Here is an 18,784-nt window from a genome sequence, read left to right as displayed (position 1 = left end):
TTCATTAGGGAATGCAGTTTTGTTCATCAAACTTAAATGCCAGAACAGCTCATGTAATGACTGTCTGGTCTCAAATTCCAAAACGGGTCATTTACTAGCTCAGCTTTTTCACTGATGAGATGGGAAATGCAATGATGTGTGAGATAGGATCAAGAAAAAGAACGTGCAAAAAAGGGAAAGTATGTATATGAATATTTGGGTTTGCTATATGAGGGGTCGTACAAGCCATAATTCATTCTGTTCCTCTCACACACATATATTCTCCTCTCACATACTATTATATACATATTATTTTACATATTACATACAGACATACATATTATTTATATGTGTGTGACAGGAGAAATTATTTATATGAAAGCCGCTCCCCCTCGACTGAATTATGGCTTGTACGGCCCCTCATTTGCTAGGAGACCTGCCATTAGCTATTTATATCAGTATGCATTTAAACTTGTGTGTGCACATTTGTGTGTATGTGTGTGTGTGTGTGTGTGTGTGTGTGTGTGTGTGTGTGTGTGTGTGTGTGTGTGTGTGTACCTCTCCAACCCACTGACCACGTGCTTATGTGCGCTTGTCCTTGTGCTCACTATAAAGCTGGTCAGCACCTCCTCTTATTCTGCACTGAACTCTGTGTGAGCTGGAAATGAATGGCACTACTCTCCTCTGCTAGGATGTCAATGCTTAATCCTGCGGGGGCGGAGGGGGGGCGGGGGTTCCTACAAACTGAAATATAAAGTCCTTGTCAAGCACACTTGCACAAATTGTTCTGAAATGAGCTGTGTCGTCGCCATTCTGAAAAGGGGGTGAGCATATGCCAGAGGTCAGGGCACCGCTAAGTGGCAAGACTTCCGAGACCTGTTTTGAATCTAAAACCAGAAGAAAAGAAATCAGGATTAAAGAGAGTAAAGACGGAAAGAGGAAAGGGAAGAAGGGAAGTCAGGAAGTCTAAATCAGAAGATGTTCTGTGTCTTAACGTTGTCAAGTCGCTTTCCTGAGGTGCTGATCTGCAGAACAAATCTCCATGACTGCCCGCAGGCTCACCTGTCTATCAAGGGAGACTAACAAAGAAACCTTCGAACCGTGCTGGCGTGGGGAGTTGGTGTTAACGTGTGTGTGTGTGTGTGTGTGTGTGTGTGTGTGTGTGTGTGTGTGTGTGTGTGTGTGTGTGTGTGTGTGTGTGTGTAACCGTAGTGCCATTTTTCACCTTTATCGATCATGTGAAGATAAAGAGACTGTTGTCCACTCTCGTTCAGAATTAGATTTCATCTGATCTGGTGTGCCGTCGCTCCTCCAGGCTGCCTCAACGCTCTCTTCCCTCCGAGAGCCTGCCGGGGGTGCAAGATGCTGTGAAGGGAAAACCTGTCCCCCTCTCTCTTACAGAAAAGGGTTTGAGGACTCCTGAGATTTTTTTCCCCCTTTGCCCCCCTATTCATCTCTTCCACATTTATCTCTCCTCTTTTCATTTGGTCTCAAACGCTGCCCTATCCCCCTCCCCATTTAACTCTCTCTCTCTCTCTCTCTTCAATGCAGTGCACCCCTGCCTGCTATACTGTCCACTATCTCTCTGCCTCAGCCCCCATCATCCTTTATTCTCTTTTTTACCCTCTTTCTGCCTCACCACGCATCGTACTCTCTTCCCGTCTTCCTTCTTTAACTGTCTCTCCCTCTCCCCCTCTCGTTTGCTCTATCCTACTATGATGGAGAAGTAGCGCTGATTCTCATTGGAGGGTTTCAGACCTCACTGAGTCAGGGCTGATTCAAGTGTGCACACACACAAACATACATACATCTCTCACTCTCTCTCACTCTCTCTCTCACTCACTCACTCACTCACGCACACACACATCCACCCTCCACCGTCGCCTCTATTCCCACAAACCTCACACCCCTCTCTCCTCCACTTCCCTCCTTCCTTTATCCTTCCGCCCCGTGACAATGTTCTCCTCTGAGGATTTCTGGAACTCCACCAAGCGTCTCAGGATCAACGAGTCTGATCTGAACTCCTCGCTGGACGGGCACAGGGACAGCGAGGATGAGGAAGAGCAGCACCCCTTCCTCACGGACGCCTGGCTCGTCCCTCTCTTCTTCTCCCTCATCATGCTGGTCGGCCTGATGGGCAATTCTCTGGTCATCTATGTTATCTCCAAACACCGGCAGATGAGAACTGCCACCAACTTCTACATAGGTGAGTAAAGAGTGAGTGCTTACTGTCAGCGGTGGCGTTAGTGACATGTTGCAACTTATAACTGATCATTTTTTTGCTGTCGACCATTTTGTAAGAGAGGGAGTCACTTTTATTTCAATTGACTGACAACTCATTTGGAAGCAAAACAGTAAAACACTAATAGCTGCAATGTTAACTGTGTTGGATGTTCCCCATTCAGTCAAGCTTGGAAAACAAGAAAAGCATTTCTGTTTAATGTTTGGTACAAATGCTTGACGTTTAGTGCACTATATAGGCCATTCAGTCTAAATAGCCTATATTTTGAGGCTTTCTCGGTGCTCTTTAAATAATGTAAGTTTGTACATCAAACCAATAAATAGCATATGATGAATGGTACGATGTTTAGTTGGAGAGCATGTCGATTGGATGTTTCAGCACCTCGACCAATGATACTAGGTTTCGCAGTTGTACCGTAATGTAAACCTAACTAGTGTTTTCCAGTGGGTTGCTTAGGAGAAAATGTTATCAAATTGTGGTCCACAGTATAAAAAGTAGTTATTACGGTGTTTGACGGTCCTCTGTAAATGAAATCTGATTAAACAGATGAAAGAGGGCGTCCGGGTAGCGTAGCGGTCTATTCCGTTGCCTACCGACACGGGGATCGCCGGTTCGAATCCCCATGTTACCTCCGGCTTGGCCGGGCTGTGTCTGCGGGTGGGAAGCCGGATGTGGGTATGTGTCCTGGTCGCTGCAGTAGCGCCTCCTCTGGTCAGTCGGGGCGCCTGTTCCGGGGGGGGGGGGGAATAGCATGATAGCATGATCCTCCCATGCACTACGTCCCCTGGGCTAAACTCCTCACTGTCAGGTGAAAAGAAGCGGCTGGCGACTCCACATGTATCAGAAGAGACAGGTGGTAGTCTGCAGCCCTATCAGGATCGGCAGAGGAGGTGGAGCAGCGACCGGGACGGCTCGGAAGAGTGGGGTGATTGGCCGAATACAATTGGGGAGAAAAAGAGGGGGAACCCCCCCCCCACCCCCACCCCCCACCCCCCAAAAAACTGGCATATTGGTGGCACGAGTGATTTACCTTGTAGATATGTCTGTGAATGTTCTCATTCATCCAGGTCATGGTTATCCAAAGGAGTTGAATCAAGTGCAACTGGACTTGGTATATATCCGTGAAGACGTTTCGCCTCTCATCCAAGAGGCTTCCTCAGTTTGTGCCTTTCTGACTAGACCAAGCTAGTCTGGCTAGCTTATCTGACTAGACCAAGCTTAGACCAAGACTAGCTTGGTCTAGTAAGAAAGGCACGAACTGAGGAAGCCTCTTGGATGAGAGGCGAAACGTCTTCACGGATATATACCAAGTCCAGTTGCACTTGATTCAACTCCTTTGGATTACCTTGTAGATAAGTAAAATCAAGAGCTTCTCATTTTTGTTTTCTCTCGCAAGAACTGAACAATATCAAAGACTGCTGTAAAACAGAGCATTCTGGTTTACTCATATTACTCATCTTCTTTTCAGTTTCAAATTTGAAATGCTAAACATGGCACGATGGATGCTGTAGATTTTTCATCCGGGCAGTCCTGTCTCGTCTCCGGTTCTATCAAAGCGTCAGCGCAGTACATCAATCACATCCTGGCACTCATTACACACAGAAACACGACGAGGGTAACTGCTCCGCATGGCGTCCGACCACTCTCAGGTGTGATATCTGCAGAATTCACACGGGGAGGTGAGGTTGTGACGGCTGGCCACAAGGCTGATAGGTGTGTATATATGCAGTATGTGAGGATGCTTATTTATGTGGGGGGACGAGCGGGGAGAACATCCTGGAAGCGGTAACAGTCAATTGCATATGTGTGCAATACACATCTCTACGCACGTGATGTGTGCTCATCTTGTCCGGCCTGTGTGTGACATGAATTGTTAAAGGGCGTTATATAATATCCAAAAGGCCACCTCACCCGCCACCATCTGCTCACCGGTGTAACACTGTTTGGTGTATAAATAATCACCATAAATCCCCACTTACTGATATCAGCGAGTATTAGAGATGAGTAGCGGCTCATACCATGGGTGCATCCGTATTAAAAACTGAACTGAGGAACAGAAAATAAGCTCAACTTACGGTACGAGGATGTCAGGCTGCTAGTCTTCTTGTCAGTGAATGCTCCCTCTGATGTGCTGCTTCAACACTGTTGGATGTGTTGGGGCTGTTAATAACCAGAATTTACCGAAAACATGACTGTCTGAATGTTTCTGTTTGTTATCAGGATATGTTAATTATTTGTCTGATAATATGAGTGGATTCAAATAAAGCATTTCAAATGTGTGTGACTGTGTGTGTGCATGTGTGTATGTAAGAGAATGGATTGATATGACATTGTAACAAAACTGAAGAACTATCACAATCAATAAATAAATCAATCAATCAATCAATCAATCAATCAATCAATTTATTAATTAGTCAATCAATCAATCAATAAATCAATTTATTAATTAGTCAATCACTCTGTCTTTGTATATCATAGTCTAAAGCTGTCGATCAATTAAAAGAAATTAATTACTTGCACAATTTGCTGTGATTAATCGCTTTTTCTACCTAAGACAGAAGCTTGTAACAATGGATATGTAAAGGTACAATCGCGGAATTAATGCAGAATCAACACAAAGGAAGTATATTTAAATATTGTTTGTTTGATATAATCTTTTCTTTTTTTTTAACTCTGAACGCAGGTTCTCTCTTGTGAACCACAGATTTCCGGCAAAACCATCAAGGCCATTAAAATTAGATATATGCTTAGAAGGATTAATCTGTTCTATGCAATCACACAGATGATAATTAACAATAAAAAATGTGTTCCATGTACAAGTGCCAGTTGAATTCACAGTGTTGTGAATAATGTGTTCATCACAGAGGCCCATATGCGCCCCAGTGGTGCAGCACAGTAGACTATCTAATATTCTCCACGAGCTGATGAGGGCTGGGAACTAACAAGCCTGCTGCTGCGAGGAAGTAGAGATGAAGGCTGGGCATGTCAAAATCCATATACATGGTGTCCGGGTAGCGAGGCGGTCTATTTCGTTGCCAACCAATGCGGGGATTGTCTGTTCGAATCCCGGTGTACTTCCGGCCTGGTCAGGCATCCCTGCGGGTGGGAAGCCGGATGTGGGAAGTCGGATGTCGCATGTGTCCTGGTCGGTGCACTAGCGCCTCCTCTGGTCGGCCAGGGTGCCTGTTCAGGGGGAAGGGGGAACTGGGGGGGAATAGCGTGATCCTCCCACATGCTATGTCCCCCTGGTGAAACTCCTCAGGTGCAGAGAAGTGGCTGGCGACTCCACATGTATTGGGGGAGGCATGTGGTAGTCTGCAGCCCTCCCCGAATCGGCAGAAGAGGTAAAACAGCAACCGGGGACGGCTCAGAAAATAGGGTAATTGGCCAAGTACAATTGGGGAGAAAAAGGGGGCGGGGTTGGACAATTACCCCACTCTTCCGAGCCATCCCGGTCGCTGCTTCACCCCCTTTACCGAGCCGGGGAGGGCTGCACACTACCACATGCCTCCCCCAATACATGTGGAGTCACCAGCCGCTTCTCTGCACCTGACAGTGAGGAGTTTCACCAGGGGGACATAGCGTGTGGGAAGATCATGCTATTCCCCCCCAGTTCTCCCTTCCCCCTGAACAGGCGCCCTGGCCGACCAGAGGAGGCGCTAGTGCGGTGACCAGGACACATACCCACATCCGGCTTCCCTCTCGCAGACACGGCCAGTTGTGTCTGTGGAGATGCCCGCCCAAGCCAGAGGTAACACGAGGCTTCGAACCGAAAATCCGTGTTTGGTAGGCAACAGAATAGACCGCTATGCCACCCAGACGCCCTCTGACAAAGACTTTTGTACATCATATATGTATGTTATCACTCAAATAACGTGTGGCTCTAATAAAACTTTATATTACATTTATTTTAACTTTCATTTTGTAGAACATGATTGAGGAACACTTCATTTCCCCGATTGTCTTACTTTACCCCAAAGTCTTCAACATGAAGTCACGTAGGATAAAATCTTTGAGTTCTTTAGACAATTAAATTGGAATAAATGATAATTGCATTTGCCATGATGTTTTAATTGTTGATTACTGCCTTTGAAATGAAAAACAATATTACTCATTTTGGAAGGGACATAAATGGGAATAATTTTGAAATAAATGATGTAATTATTCATATTTTGCAGGGAAGTAGGCTAGACTAGATTAGATCTGTCATTGTGTGACTAAATGGGATTTGGAACCAGAAATAAGCGGAATTTCTTTGAATCGCAATGAATCAAATTCCTCTTGCTGTCAAATTTAAATTCCAATTCAAGATCCTGTGGAACATGGCCAGTTCAGCACAAATTCCAACTCATGAATTGAACGGCGTCCAGTTCTTAAATTCTAAATTTTGCAAAGCTTTGACCACCATACTTATCCAAGTACATTTTTCCACATGCAAATATATTTTGTACGCCACACAGTGTAAAGGCACATAAATCAGAATTTGTATCTCTCTGTGTATGTGGTACAGATTAACATACACTACCGTTCATAAGTTTGGGATCACATTGAAATGTACATATTTTTGAAGGAAAAGCACTGTACTGTTCAATGAAGATAACTTTAAACTAGTCTTAACTTTAAAGAAATACACTCTATACATTGCTAATGTGGTAAATGACTATTCTAGCTGCAAATGTCTGGTTTTTGGTGCAATATCTACATAGGTGTATAGAGGCCCATTTCAAGCAACTATCACTCCAGTGTTCTAATGGTACAATGTGTTTGCTCGTTGGCTCAGAAGGCTAATTGATGATTAGAAAACCCTTGTGCAATCATGTTCACACATCTGAAAACAGTTTAGCTCGTTACAGAAGCTACAAAACTGACCTTCCTTTGAGCAGATTGAGTTTCTGGAGCATCACATTTGTGGGGTCAATTAAACGCTCAAAATGGCCAGAAAAAGAGAACTTTCATCTGAAACTCGACAGTCTATTCTTGTTCTTAGAAATGAAGGCTATTCCATGCGAGAAATTGCTAAGAAATTGAAGATTTCCTACACCGGTGTGTACTACTCCCTTCAGAGGACAGCACAAACAGGCTCTAACCAGAGTAGAAAAAGAAGTGGGAGGCCGCGTTGCACAACTGAGCAAGAAGATAAGTACATTAGAGTCTCTAGTTTGAGAAACAGACGCCTCACAGGTCCCCAACTGGCATCTTCATTAAATAGTACCCGCAAAACACCAGTGTCAACATCTACAGTGAAGAGGCGGCTGCGGGATTCTGGGCTTCAGGGCAGAGTGGCAAAGAAAAAGCCATATCTGAGACTGACCAATAAAAGAAAAAGATTAAGATGGGCAAAAGAACACAGACATTGGACAGAGGAAGACTGGAAAAAAGTGTTGTGGACGGATGAATCCAAGTTTGAGGTGTTTGGATCACAAAGAAGAACGTTTGTGAGACGCAGAACAAATGAAAAGATGCTGGAAGAATGCCTGACGCCATCTGTTAAGCATGGTGGAGGTAATGTGATGGTCTGGGGTTGCTTTGGTGCTGGTAAGGTGGGAGATTTGTACAGGGTAAAAGGGATTCTGAATAAGGAAGGCTATCACTCCATTTTGCAACGCCATGCCATACCCAGTGGACAGCGCTTGATTGGAGCCAATTTCATCCTACAACAGGACAATGACCCTAAACACACCTCCAAATTGTGCAAGAACTATTTAGAGCAGAAGCAGGCAGCTGGTATTCTATCGGTAATGGAGTGGCCAGCGCAGTCACCAGATCTGAACCCCATTGAGCTGTTGTGGGAGCAGCTTGACCGTATGGTACGCAAGAAGTGCCCATCCAACCAATCCAACTTGTGGGAGCTGCTTCTGGAAGCGTGGGGTGCAATTTCTCCAGATTACCTCAACAAATTAACAGCTAGAATGCCAAAGGTCTGCAATGCTGTAATTGCTGCAAATGGAGGATTCTTTGACGAAAGCAAAGTTTGATGTAAAAAAAATCTTATTTCAAATACAAATCATTATTTCTAACCTTGTCAATGTCTTGACTCTATTTTCTATTCATTTCACAACATATGGTGGTGAATAAGTGTGACTTTTCATGGAAAACACAAAATTGTTTGGGTGATCCCAAACTTTTGAACGGTAGTGTATCATGACTAAACCTAGATTTAAGATGTGTGTCCTGTCTAGCTACTGACACAAAATAAATATAGCAACATACACAAAACGACAAACCCCTGTAAATGAATGTCTAGGTTTATTCTGATTTGTAGATAGTGATCGAGCAAATGCATAATAGTAAGAACTGGTTCCTTTCCTTCTACTATGTAAAGGCTCTAGTGGAGTGGCTGCAAGCCCAAAACAAATGAATCACATTGTAAAACAAGCCAGGGGGGGGGGGAGGGAAAAAATCATATTCAAATAAAAACACTTCATCTGCAAACCAGAGAAGATGTTGTCTTGGCAAACATGCTCTCAGGCATATTTCATGTATTGTTGATAATTTGTCCAGCACTTTCTCCCTGCTGTCTAAAATATGAGGACGAATACTTTGAGAAGCGGTTTCCTCCAGCCCTGGTTTCAATTCCTGAGAGCATCACACCACGTAGCATTTGTTAAAATATTTAACTCATGAAGTACATACATACTGCAGCTTTAAAGCTGCAGGAGGTAACATTGAATATTCCAGTGCAAATCCTTCCACCTCTCTCTCTGCCGCCTCATATTACTCCGCTAAAGCCCTCCCACCAAATGACCTCTGCTTCGCTCTTCAGCCCCCACTTGTGTTAATATGGTGGGGATATGTACGGATTCAATAGCAGTCTTGGAAAGTATACAGTCAACAAAAACTCTCAGAGAAGACTTAATCATTGAAATTTACCATAATTTACTAGGACTACACAGAGGCGGTATAGACGTACAGTTCTGTTGGGTACCAGCACATGAGGGACTTGAAGGGGAATGAGTGTGCAGATAAACTAGCAAAAACGGCATTGCAAAAAGAAATAACAGTATCAGTTCCACTGGGAAAAGGAGAAGGAAAAGCACTGATTAAGAGGAAAGGAATGGAGATATGGCAGACAAGGTGGGAGGAAGACCAGAACGGAAGGGGATATTACAAAATACAAAAATCTGTCATAACAAAGAATTATAAAGAAAGGAACAGGAGGGAGGAAATCATAATAACGAGACTAAGATTGGATCACACAGGACTAAATGGCACTCTGTTTATGAAGGGGGAAAGGGACAGTGATAACTGCAAGAACTGTGGAGTTAAAGAAAGAGCTCAACGTGTGATATTGCATTGTAACATGTAAGAAGTGGAAAGAGAAAGGTTACAGGACGAAGTCTGAGTGGCGGGACAGGAGCGGAATCTGATGGAGATACTGGGAACAGAAGGAGAGGGGGAGGGGATTAAAATCACCAGGAAGGCACTCTTTACTTTGACACAAGGTTGATGGGTAGAATTTAAGAAACAGGGCAAAATGACATGCTGTTACACACTCTTGTACAGTAGGTAGCAGTATGCACCTTAAAGTTGTTTGCGATCCGCCAGTGGTAGTAGTAGTGGTAGCAGAAGAAGCAGAAGCAGCAGCAGCAGCAGCAGCTGCCCCCACTCATGTACAACCAGGAAATGTCAAAGTGAGACTTGTGAAATGTCAGGCCCTTTGATGGTCTGGCGGCCTGTCCAAGGTGTCTCCCGCCTGCTGCACAATGACTGCTGGGATAGGCTCCAGCATCCCCGTGACCCTGAGAGCAGGATAAGCTGTTTGGATAATGGGTGGAATGGACGGATGGACTTGTGAAACTTGTATCATAGTTGATAATATATCCATGTAAAAAAATTTCAGCGAATCGCTTAGTTCCACTAATATTGTTCACATGAAGCAGCCATTTCGAGTTGGTCTTTTTGATTTTTAGGGTCAGAGTTACAACCACAAGTGACCAGCAGGGCAAGGCAAAAGCAAATTAATCGCATACATGCTCATCTGCATTTGTAGCACAGCCACAGCAACACCCTCTCTCTGAAATGACCTGTCATTGACTAAAATCTTCCGTCCCAGGCTAGATTTTTTTTTAAAGCCTGAGTACAGAGCCCAGAGGAGGTGCAGAAGTCTAGTTTTCTCTCAGACCACTTGAAATACAATATGCTGAAAGGTTATTATGGAATTTTTGCCCAACGATGCCATAAAAAAAAGACCTACCTCAGCTTTAACAGCTAATTACATCATGGCAAAATAATGACCATGAATGAACATGGGTGATGACTACAACATCATTAGTACCACTGATCAGATTTTAGGGGGAAGTCAAGCCCAGCTTACTGACCTTTATAATAGGAAGGTGTTCAGAAAGGCTACTTCCCTTCTGGAGATCCAAGGTCACCTCCTTCAGCCAGAGTTTGAGCTGTTACCCTCAGGTCATCGGTTGAGGATGCCCTGTATTAGGACTAAAATATACAAGGCTTCCTTTGTCCCCACTGCCATTCAAGTGTTCAGTAGTAGATAGTATTCATTTGTTGTCTGCAGATTGCTTGTTTCCATGGTCTGTATGTTTGAACTCCTTTGGTTCTCCTTGCCCACTATGCCCTGTTGTTTTATTTTTTATTTTTTTGTCCATCAGTGATGTATCAATTCTGCCTTGGTGTTTGTATGTTTTGTTTTTGTGTGAAAGTTTTATATGTAGTGGCTGCAAACTAAATTCCCTGTAAGAGACAATAAAGATACTTTGACTTTGATCACTAGGATTAGCAACAGGACATTTATTAATAAATAACGATGCACAGCCTTACCGCTGGGGGTAAATATGAACTCGATAACACACAGACTTGTGTTGGGGTACTCCTGTGAGACAATATCAAATAACTATCATAAGGTCATGTAATCTGTAGCTACAGAACTGCAGAAGAAAAAAAAACTGGCCCCGTGCTAATTAATGGCTGTTCAACAAATTAACACGGTATAAACTTGGAAAGATTCAAAGCTATTTCACTGCAAATAAAGTGTTGGGGTCTTACCGATTGCTGGTTAATATCATTTAAGCTAAAGAAATGCTACCGTTTTAACTGAAATACTTTGTGAATATTGAGAAAAATTCAGGTCGCAATCTGGAGATGGGCACGGTGCACATGAATGCAGTATCTGGCTATAACAGTAGTCAAGTGGTTTGTTTTGCACTCTCATTTTTGAGGCAGGTTGACACTCAGGTAACAGACAACACAACGCACAGACACCTGCCATGTGTAAACCAGTGTCACCTTTAACAAACTAGCTAGTGTTAGACAACCTGCATGTTGTGAGCCACTATCATACTGTACAACTTGGAAGTGCAGATGTTTAAATGCTTCCCTATGACAGGTGGGACAAAGGAAATGACCTGTATCCTAGTTCATATCAATGGTTGCAATTTCACAAATGTTACCCATTTTCAAGAGTGATATCTCCTTCTTCTTTGGCTAACTGTACAACTTCTGGAAATGATCAGAAACTCCAAATTGAAAATTTTTAACAACTTTTAGATACACCTAAAACCTTCAACCCTCCCCAAGAAATTGTATTGTTCATGGGAATGGGCCTTTGACAAAGCTTATAAAGCTACAAAGTGATGCTGTCTGTACATAATAGTCAGAGGTTTTGTCCCAGTGTGTTGAATTTAGCATTGTTTATTCATTCTGTCAGCCCTGACAAGTATGAACATTGGAAGTGGGCAGGGTATCCATGAATACTCTTCAGTACTGATGGATACTCAAAGGTATCTATGCAGGTTAATGAAATATGCACCTCCTTGTTTTGAGGCTAAGCTACCAGCTAAGCCATCACTGAGAGGATCAGTGATATAACAGTTGGTCTGTTTACCATGATGAGCACAGAGCCAACCAGTTCCATTCATCGGAATAAAAAATGTTTGCACACTATTTTTCCCAAGCACTTCCATTTCCAGCAGATTTTTTTTTCATCTCAAGGGCAAAGCTCATTTGAATATTTAATTGTTTCTTTACAAATATAGCATCTTGCTTAACAAGATAGCGGGATGATGGCGGCCAGAATTCCCGTTTGCAGTGGCCACACCCAGTACCAGTGTGAGAAGATGGCGGTGCGAATTCATGTTTGCGGCAGCCTCACCCAGTACCGGCAATGCAGTGTCTTTGTCCACGTCTGCGTCTAAGTCATGTCCTTGTTTGTTGGCTGGGAGATCTGGCACTGGATCAGCTGGGAGAGCTTGGTCTACTGCGTCCTGTGGACCCAGGGATTACACAACTTTGTCTTACAGTCTGTACATAACACAAGACTGTGGTCTAAATGCAGGTCTTATGTTTATCTCTGTCTTTATGCAGCAAACCTGGCGGCCACTGACATCATCTTCCTGGTGTGCTGTGTCCCCTTCACCGCCACCCTCTACCCTCTCCCCGGATGGATCTTCGGGGAATTCATGTGCAAATTTGTTGCCTTTCTTCAGCAGGTAAAAGCATTGCTCCTTATTCATAAGACATTCATATGAATATATTGACTCGTAACAGTAATACGCACAATATGCACATTGGCTGGGCGAGTTTGTTAAGTCTGTACTCCCAGGGCAAATATAATCTAGAAAACACTTGATTACTAAACAATATTTGATGTTAAATATTTCAAAAAAGTCTCTATTGTCTATTAATCTCTGTATGGTAAATCTTTGTAAAACCATTAAGAGATGTTTCTTCTTCTTCTTTTTGTGTGACCTACTCCAAAGGAGCAAGTCAAAGACTGTTGCAAAAGGTCAAGAAGGCTCTAATATGTATTTAGTAAGCAAGCACAATTTTATTTATATAGCACTTTTAAAAACATACAGTTACAACGTGCTTTACACTCAATACACAAAATATGAATAAATACATAAAATAAATTAAATGGATATAAAGACATGGGATAGGGAGTAACAGGCCAAGCTAAAAATTAAACAAAACAGAAGGTGGGGATGGGAATCTATAAAGGCTTGCCTGAAAAGATGGGTTTTTAGAAGCCACTTAAAACAGTCCAAAGATTCAGCGAATCTAATGGATTGGGGAAGAATATTCCAGAGGCTTGCGGCTAAAACTGCAGAGGCGCGGTCACCTTTTGTTTTGCAGTTGGAGTGAGGGATGGATAAAACACCGACGTTTGAGGATTGGAGTGGTCAGGAGGTGGAATGAGTAACTGGGGGCAAGATCATGCAGTGATCTTGTGATCAATAGATATAATCAATAAGATCTTATAGATTATTCTCAGTTTTACGGGAAGCCAATGGAGGGATGCAAGAATAGGGGTAATATGGGACCTGTGGCTAGTTCTAGTTAGTGGTCTAGCAGCTGCATTCTGAACCAACTGTAGACGATTTAAAGTAGCTTGGTTGAGGCCCAGCAGTGATATTGTAATCAGCCAAATTTTGGGGGTATTTATTAATGTGTGAACAGCTCTGACACACAGCTCTAACACACACACACACACACACACACACACACACACACACACACACACACACACACACACACACACACACACACACACACACACACACACACACACACACACACACACACAAGTGCACCCATCGCAGCACCACAGGTGAAAACAGGTGAAAACCTCTGACACACACAGCTCACCCACACACACCCACACCCACCCCCCCCCCCACACACACACACACACAACCACACACCGCCAATAACTCAGGGCCTCATGATCCACCAAAATCAAATCCATTGGAAAGCAAGTAGCCTTTGTCTCTCTCCATAGTTGGAAAACAATGAAAACCCACATGAAATGGCCTCCACTTCTGGCCTACAACACCATGGACAGCCCTAGGCTGCAGCATCATAAAACCTCTTCTTTACAAACTGACCAGACCAAGTCAAAGCAATTCATGAGCAAAGAATAGAAATAACGATAAAATCGAACTTCACATGTAGAATATGTCATGAGCAAAGTCGCAATACAATCATATGGAAAATATGCCAAACCTTACGCCATAATGTTGATATTGATATAATATCCAATATTATTCCATAAAATGCCATAATATTGATATTGATATAATATTCCAATCACTTGTTGCTTTTCCCTGAAAGCACATCTTGAGAAGGGTAATGCTAACAAGCTACCTACAACATTGCTCTCATCCTCTCCTGTAGCCATGCTTCATAAACTTCGTCGCACTTGTTTGATACACAGACTAGTGTTAGTGATGTGTGGTTCGATTGGTTTAAGTGAACCAGTAGATTTGGATTGCCAATGTGAAAGAGTCGGTCAATCACAAGTAATAACTCCTCAGCAACTGCACATCATTATTTTATATGAGTCAGCCCGCGTCTGGGTAGGTCTGGACTTCTAGAAGTCCTAGGGCTATTTTTTTTTGTCCCACCCACTACAACAGCAAAATATGATTGGCTGATTCACCTGTCACTTCTAAATAAACACACAAGCACAGGACTTCTAGCAGTCCTAACCAATGAGGTAGCCAACTGTTTCTCTGCAAAGAGAAAACAACAACAAAATCTGATTTGATAACTCGATTTTCATGGTTTCAGGACAGTAACCCTTTCATTACTGAAGCAAACTTGATAGAAACTAGGGTTAAAATTAGAATTAGAAGCAAGAATTATTATGAAATTAAAGATTTTAAATACAGCATTTAAAATGCTATGTTGGGCCTTCTCTGAAGTCCTAGAAGTCCCTAAGGGTTCCCCTCTGTTGAGGCCAGAGTAGAGGGAATTACAGTAATCTAGATAGGAGAAAATAAAAGTGTGAATTAATTTTTCGAAATCCTTAAAAGACAAAATAGTTGTGAGTTTTGCAATATTTCATAGCTGAAGAAAACATGATTGGACAAGCTTAGTAACACGATTGAAAGACATATTCTGGTCAAAGATGATACCAAGATTTTTAGCGGTAGGTTTGATCTTTGATTGAAGTGGACAAATGAACTGATCAACTGCAGTGGCAAAGTTCTCAGGACCAATTAAGAGAACTTCAGTTTTGTCTGGGTTTAGATGGAGGAAATTAAGGGACATCCAGTCTTTGGTGGCAGCTAAGCAGTCATGGAGGAAGGACATTTGATTCAGGTTACTGGGTTTAGCAGAGAAATAGATCTGAGTATCATCAGCATAACACTGGTATGATGTGTCTTCAACGTGACTAAACAAATGACCCAGAAGAAGCATGTATAAAGAGAAGAGGATTGGCCCAAGGACAGACCCCAAACAGATTTACACAGCATTATGATATTTTGAGAATTCCAATTGTAGATATAGTCTGTGAACACGTTTTAAAACTGCACATTAGAAATGCTGGAATACTCTCCGAATGTGTAGGCCTTCCTTTAGGATCTAAAATGTCTGGTGTAAAGAACTGCTATGATGCAGTGACTCCTGTGGAGCTACTGAGCTGCCTGTCAGCTTCAAGTAAAAAAAAAAGAAAAAAAAACTATTGTAGCCCAGGACTGTAATAGCTATAATATATAAAATCCTAGATCTTCCTGCTTTTTGAACGGGAAATATCTATAACAAATTCAAATGATTCATTATAATTACATTTGATGACAGTTCTCACTTTTATTATTTGGTGTTGATGGAGGATAAAATTCACCTTATCCATCATGAAGAGAGGAGAAGCTCCATTAGGCAGACAGATAAACAATAATTGCAGAAACTTCTATATACTATAATTGTGAATATGCAGTGACTAATATTAGCAAAAAAGAGAAAAAGTCTGTCTGTGAGGCAGCCCGAGAACACTGGTTGTCAGAGATAAAAGCAGACAGGATTGTGTTCTTTTAAAAGTACAAACCTAATTCATCATATTCATTTGAACATGTAGTCAAGTGCCTTTTGCAGAAAGGCACATGCTGAAAGGACATTTCTGCTTTTAATTATGGAAAAGGCATTGGTGTGAAAGGGAAGAGGGGAGGGATAGTCAGCAGTGGGGAAATCAATTTTGTTTCAGAAGTTGAAATGAAAGGCAACAGGAACCTGCTTCATATTGCTACAACTCTTCATGTAAGAATTTCTACCATACAAACAGAGAGAGACAGACAACAATGCAACACTAGGAGGGTCTAACTGTTTGCCAGACATTTTAATCCTGTATCAAAAGTTCCTCACATGCACCTGTTTTCCCCTCTTTGTAGTTCTTTCCTGCCTTGGCAGAAATAAAATTGTTTTCTTTCATACTACGCTTCTTTACTAGCGTAATTGAGAGGCGCGGGGGGGACCAAAGTGAAAGGAAGGAGTTGTAATGGTGGGTTCAGTTTAACTGACTTCGCTATGTCCCTCCAGAGTAAAAAAAAAAAAAGAGCTGGTACACTGTAGAGATAATAATAAAAAAGCTCACAAGGGATGTTTGATCTATAATCAATTTAGCTGAAGATTGGTTTCGATTAATATTTTATGTGCCACATGCATCAGATAGATTTAAACTCTTCAAGCCACTTTTTTTCAACCCAAAAGTGTTTAAAGGTAACAGGGGTGTTGAAGGTTTTCACAACAGAAATTATTTTTCTTCTCTATGGCATGAGGTCTAAGATGGACATCATGTTTCACTTGTGTGTCCTTTTGAAACTTCGCTCCAGCCCACGTTACAGGGTAGATGCTTTTGCTCTCCACTTTGCTGTTTAATTTCACAAGTTCCTTCTTTTTGTTATTTTTTGATACTCCTCCATGAGCAGTACTCAACTCTTCCAACTAGATTATTTGTAAAAGTGACCACAGTTTTCATGGAGTTTTCAGATTTCATCTTTTTGAAGAGAAGAGACTGTCTGGCCATGGTTCTGAGACTGAAACACAATGCATCCCACTGCCCTTGGGAACCAGACTGACTTTTCTTCGTGGAGATTGTTTTCTCTTCTGGCAGTGGAATTTGAGGAATTAATGTGGAAAAATCATCATCATCATAATCGGTGGTCATTTGAGGTCGAGTATGACTGTCCTCCTTCTGGGTCCTTCTGGGTCTTCAGGTGGGCATAGAGGCCGATTCTGGAGCCACATAATAGGAGGATGCCTGTGTATGACAGCTTTTTACATTGGGTGGCTGATGTGCCTGCAGCCACTACACGGTCCTTGGCATGGGGTGGCCGGAGTCCAATGACACAGATAGCCAAGACAATTAGGGACCACTCTCTGTTGCAGCCTTCATCTGCTTTCACTGCCGTTGTGACCTGGGGACATCGTCCGCCAGTTCTGCTGTTGAGATCTTTGTTGGATTGCACTTCGTCTGGAACTTCCTCCTCAACCTATTTGCCTTAGGTGACCCTACCAGGAGCCAAGCTCCGGACGGCATAGCTCTTGAGATCATTGGTACACGCAAGCTTTTCCACCACGGCAAGGTGGTGATCCAGGAGAAGGTGGACAAATCAATATATGAGGCACTGGAATACAGACTGAGGCTTCAAAAGATGTCTGATGGAAAGACATCTGAAGGTAGTGACATTCACTTAGGGGGGGACAAACCATTGACATGAAATAATTAATAAAGTTAATTGAATGTCAGGAAACAATGAAAACTTGACAGAATCAAGTTGAAGACAGTTGTACAGCACCATAGGAGAGGAGGCCTGAAATAACAGCAAACAATGATCATATTCAGGGAGGTAATGACATTCACTTAGAGGTGATGACCCATTGACAAATGAAATAATGAATAATGCCAATTGAATGTCAGGAAACAACTTGACAATGTGACAGAAACAAGTTGAAGAAAGTTGTGACTACATTATAAGAGCCTTGAAATAACAGCAAACAGTGATCCTATTGAGTGAATACAATAGGAAAGACCTGAAATAATAGCAAACAGTGATCCTATTTAGTGTATACTGTGGCAGTACAATTAGAGAGACCTGAAATAATAGCAAATAGTGATCCTATTCAGTGAAAGTTGAAGGCAGCTTTGTTTGTTGGAGCTTTGTTTTGCTTTGGGAAACATGCCTCCCCTCTTCTACCTCCACTGAATTCACCAGCTGTGCCAAGCTCAGCCAGAAAATCACAGCGCTTGAAAAAGAATCTCTACACTACCAAACACAAGAGGAAACACAAGAGAACAAAAAACCTATTGATACTGTGTTTGGCACTTCCCAAGTTGATGTCTGATGATCAGAACTAGGGACATGAAGCACATTGTGGAGTGGCTTTCGGACATAATGAGACCCATGCCGACAACTATGCAGACACTATTCTCTGGACCAGCCTGAACCTGCTTCAGACTGACAGCACAACTAATCTGGAAATGTGCGATTGGCTAAACCGGGGAGCAAGACCAAAGACTACCTCCGCAGTGTCCAACCCTGAGATCTGGACAGATGTCGTCTGGGGTAAAATAAGTGTCAGACACAACAAGCACAGTTTCACTAATGTCTCACCAGAGGTTCGGCAGGAAAACGGATATATTATTTTGGATGAGATGCCCATCAGTGAGCACAATGGTAATACCACAGCTAGCTTTAGTGTTTTTAGCTCAGAAACTAATGCTGAGATCCGTCTAGCCATGGCCTGTGATACAGCTAAGCCTGCCTGCAAGGAGCGTCTCTCGGCAGCACCCGGAGGTAAAGAACAGCTCAAAAGCCACTAAAG

General features: G+C 42.6%; 1 protein-coding gene across 1 annotated transcript in view; it reads left to right on the top strand.

Annotated features, from left to right (window-relative positions):
• Positions 1–1,893: 1,893 nt before the first annotated feature.
• The window catches only part of kiss1ra (KISS1 receptor a), a 29,174-nt gene continuing 12,283 nt past the window's right edge, over positions 1,894–18,784 (top strand). Inside the window, exons 1-2 of the mRNA XM_056292889.1 lie at positions 1,894–2,185; positions 12,545–12,669. Of these exons, the coding sequence (XP_056148864.1) occupies positions 1,936–2,185; positions 12,545–12,669 (375 nt within the window). The 5' untranslated portion in view covers positions 1,894–1,935. The remainder of the gene's footprint in view (positions 2,186–12,544; positions 12,670–18,784) is intronic.

Source organism: Lampris incognitus, chromosome 14 (genome assembly GCF_029633865.1).
Source record: "Lampris incognitus isolate fLamInc1 chromosome 14, fLamInc1.hap2, whole genome shotgun sequence".
Lineage (NCBI taxonomy): Eukaryota > Metazoa > Chordata > Actinopteri > Lampriformes > Lampridae > Lampris > Lampris incognitus.
Note: the sequence above shows the minus strand (reverse complement) of the source record. Positions and strands in the feature narration are given on the sequence as shown.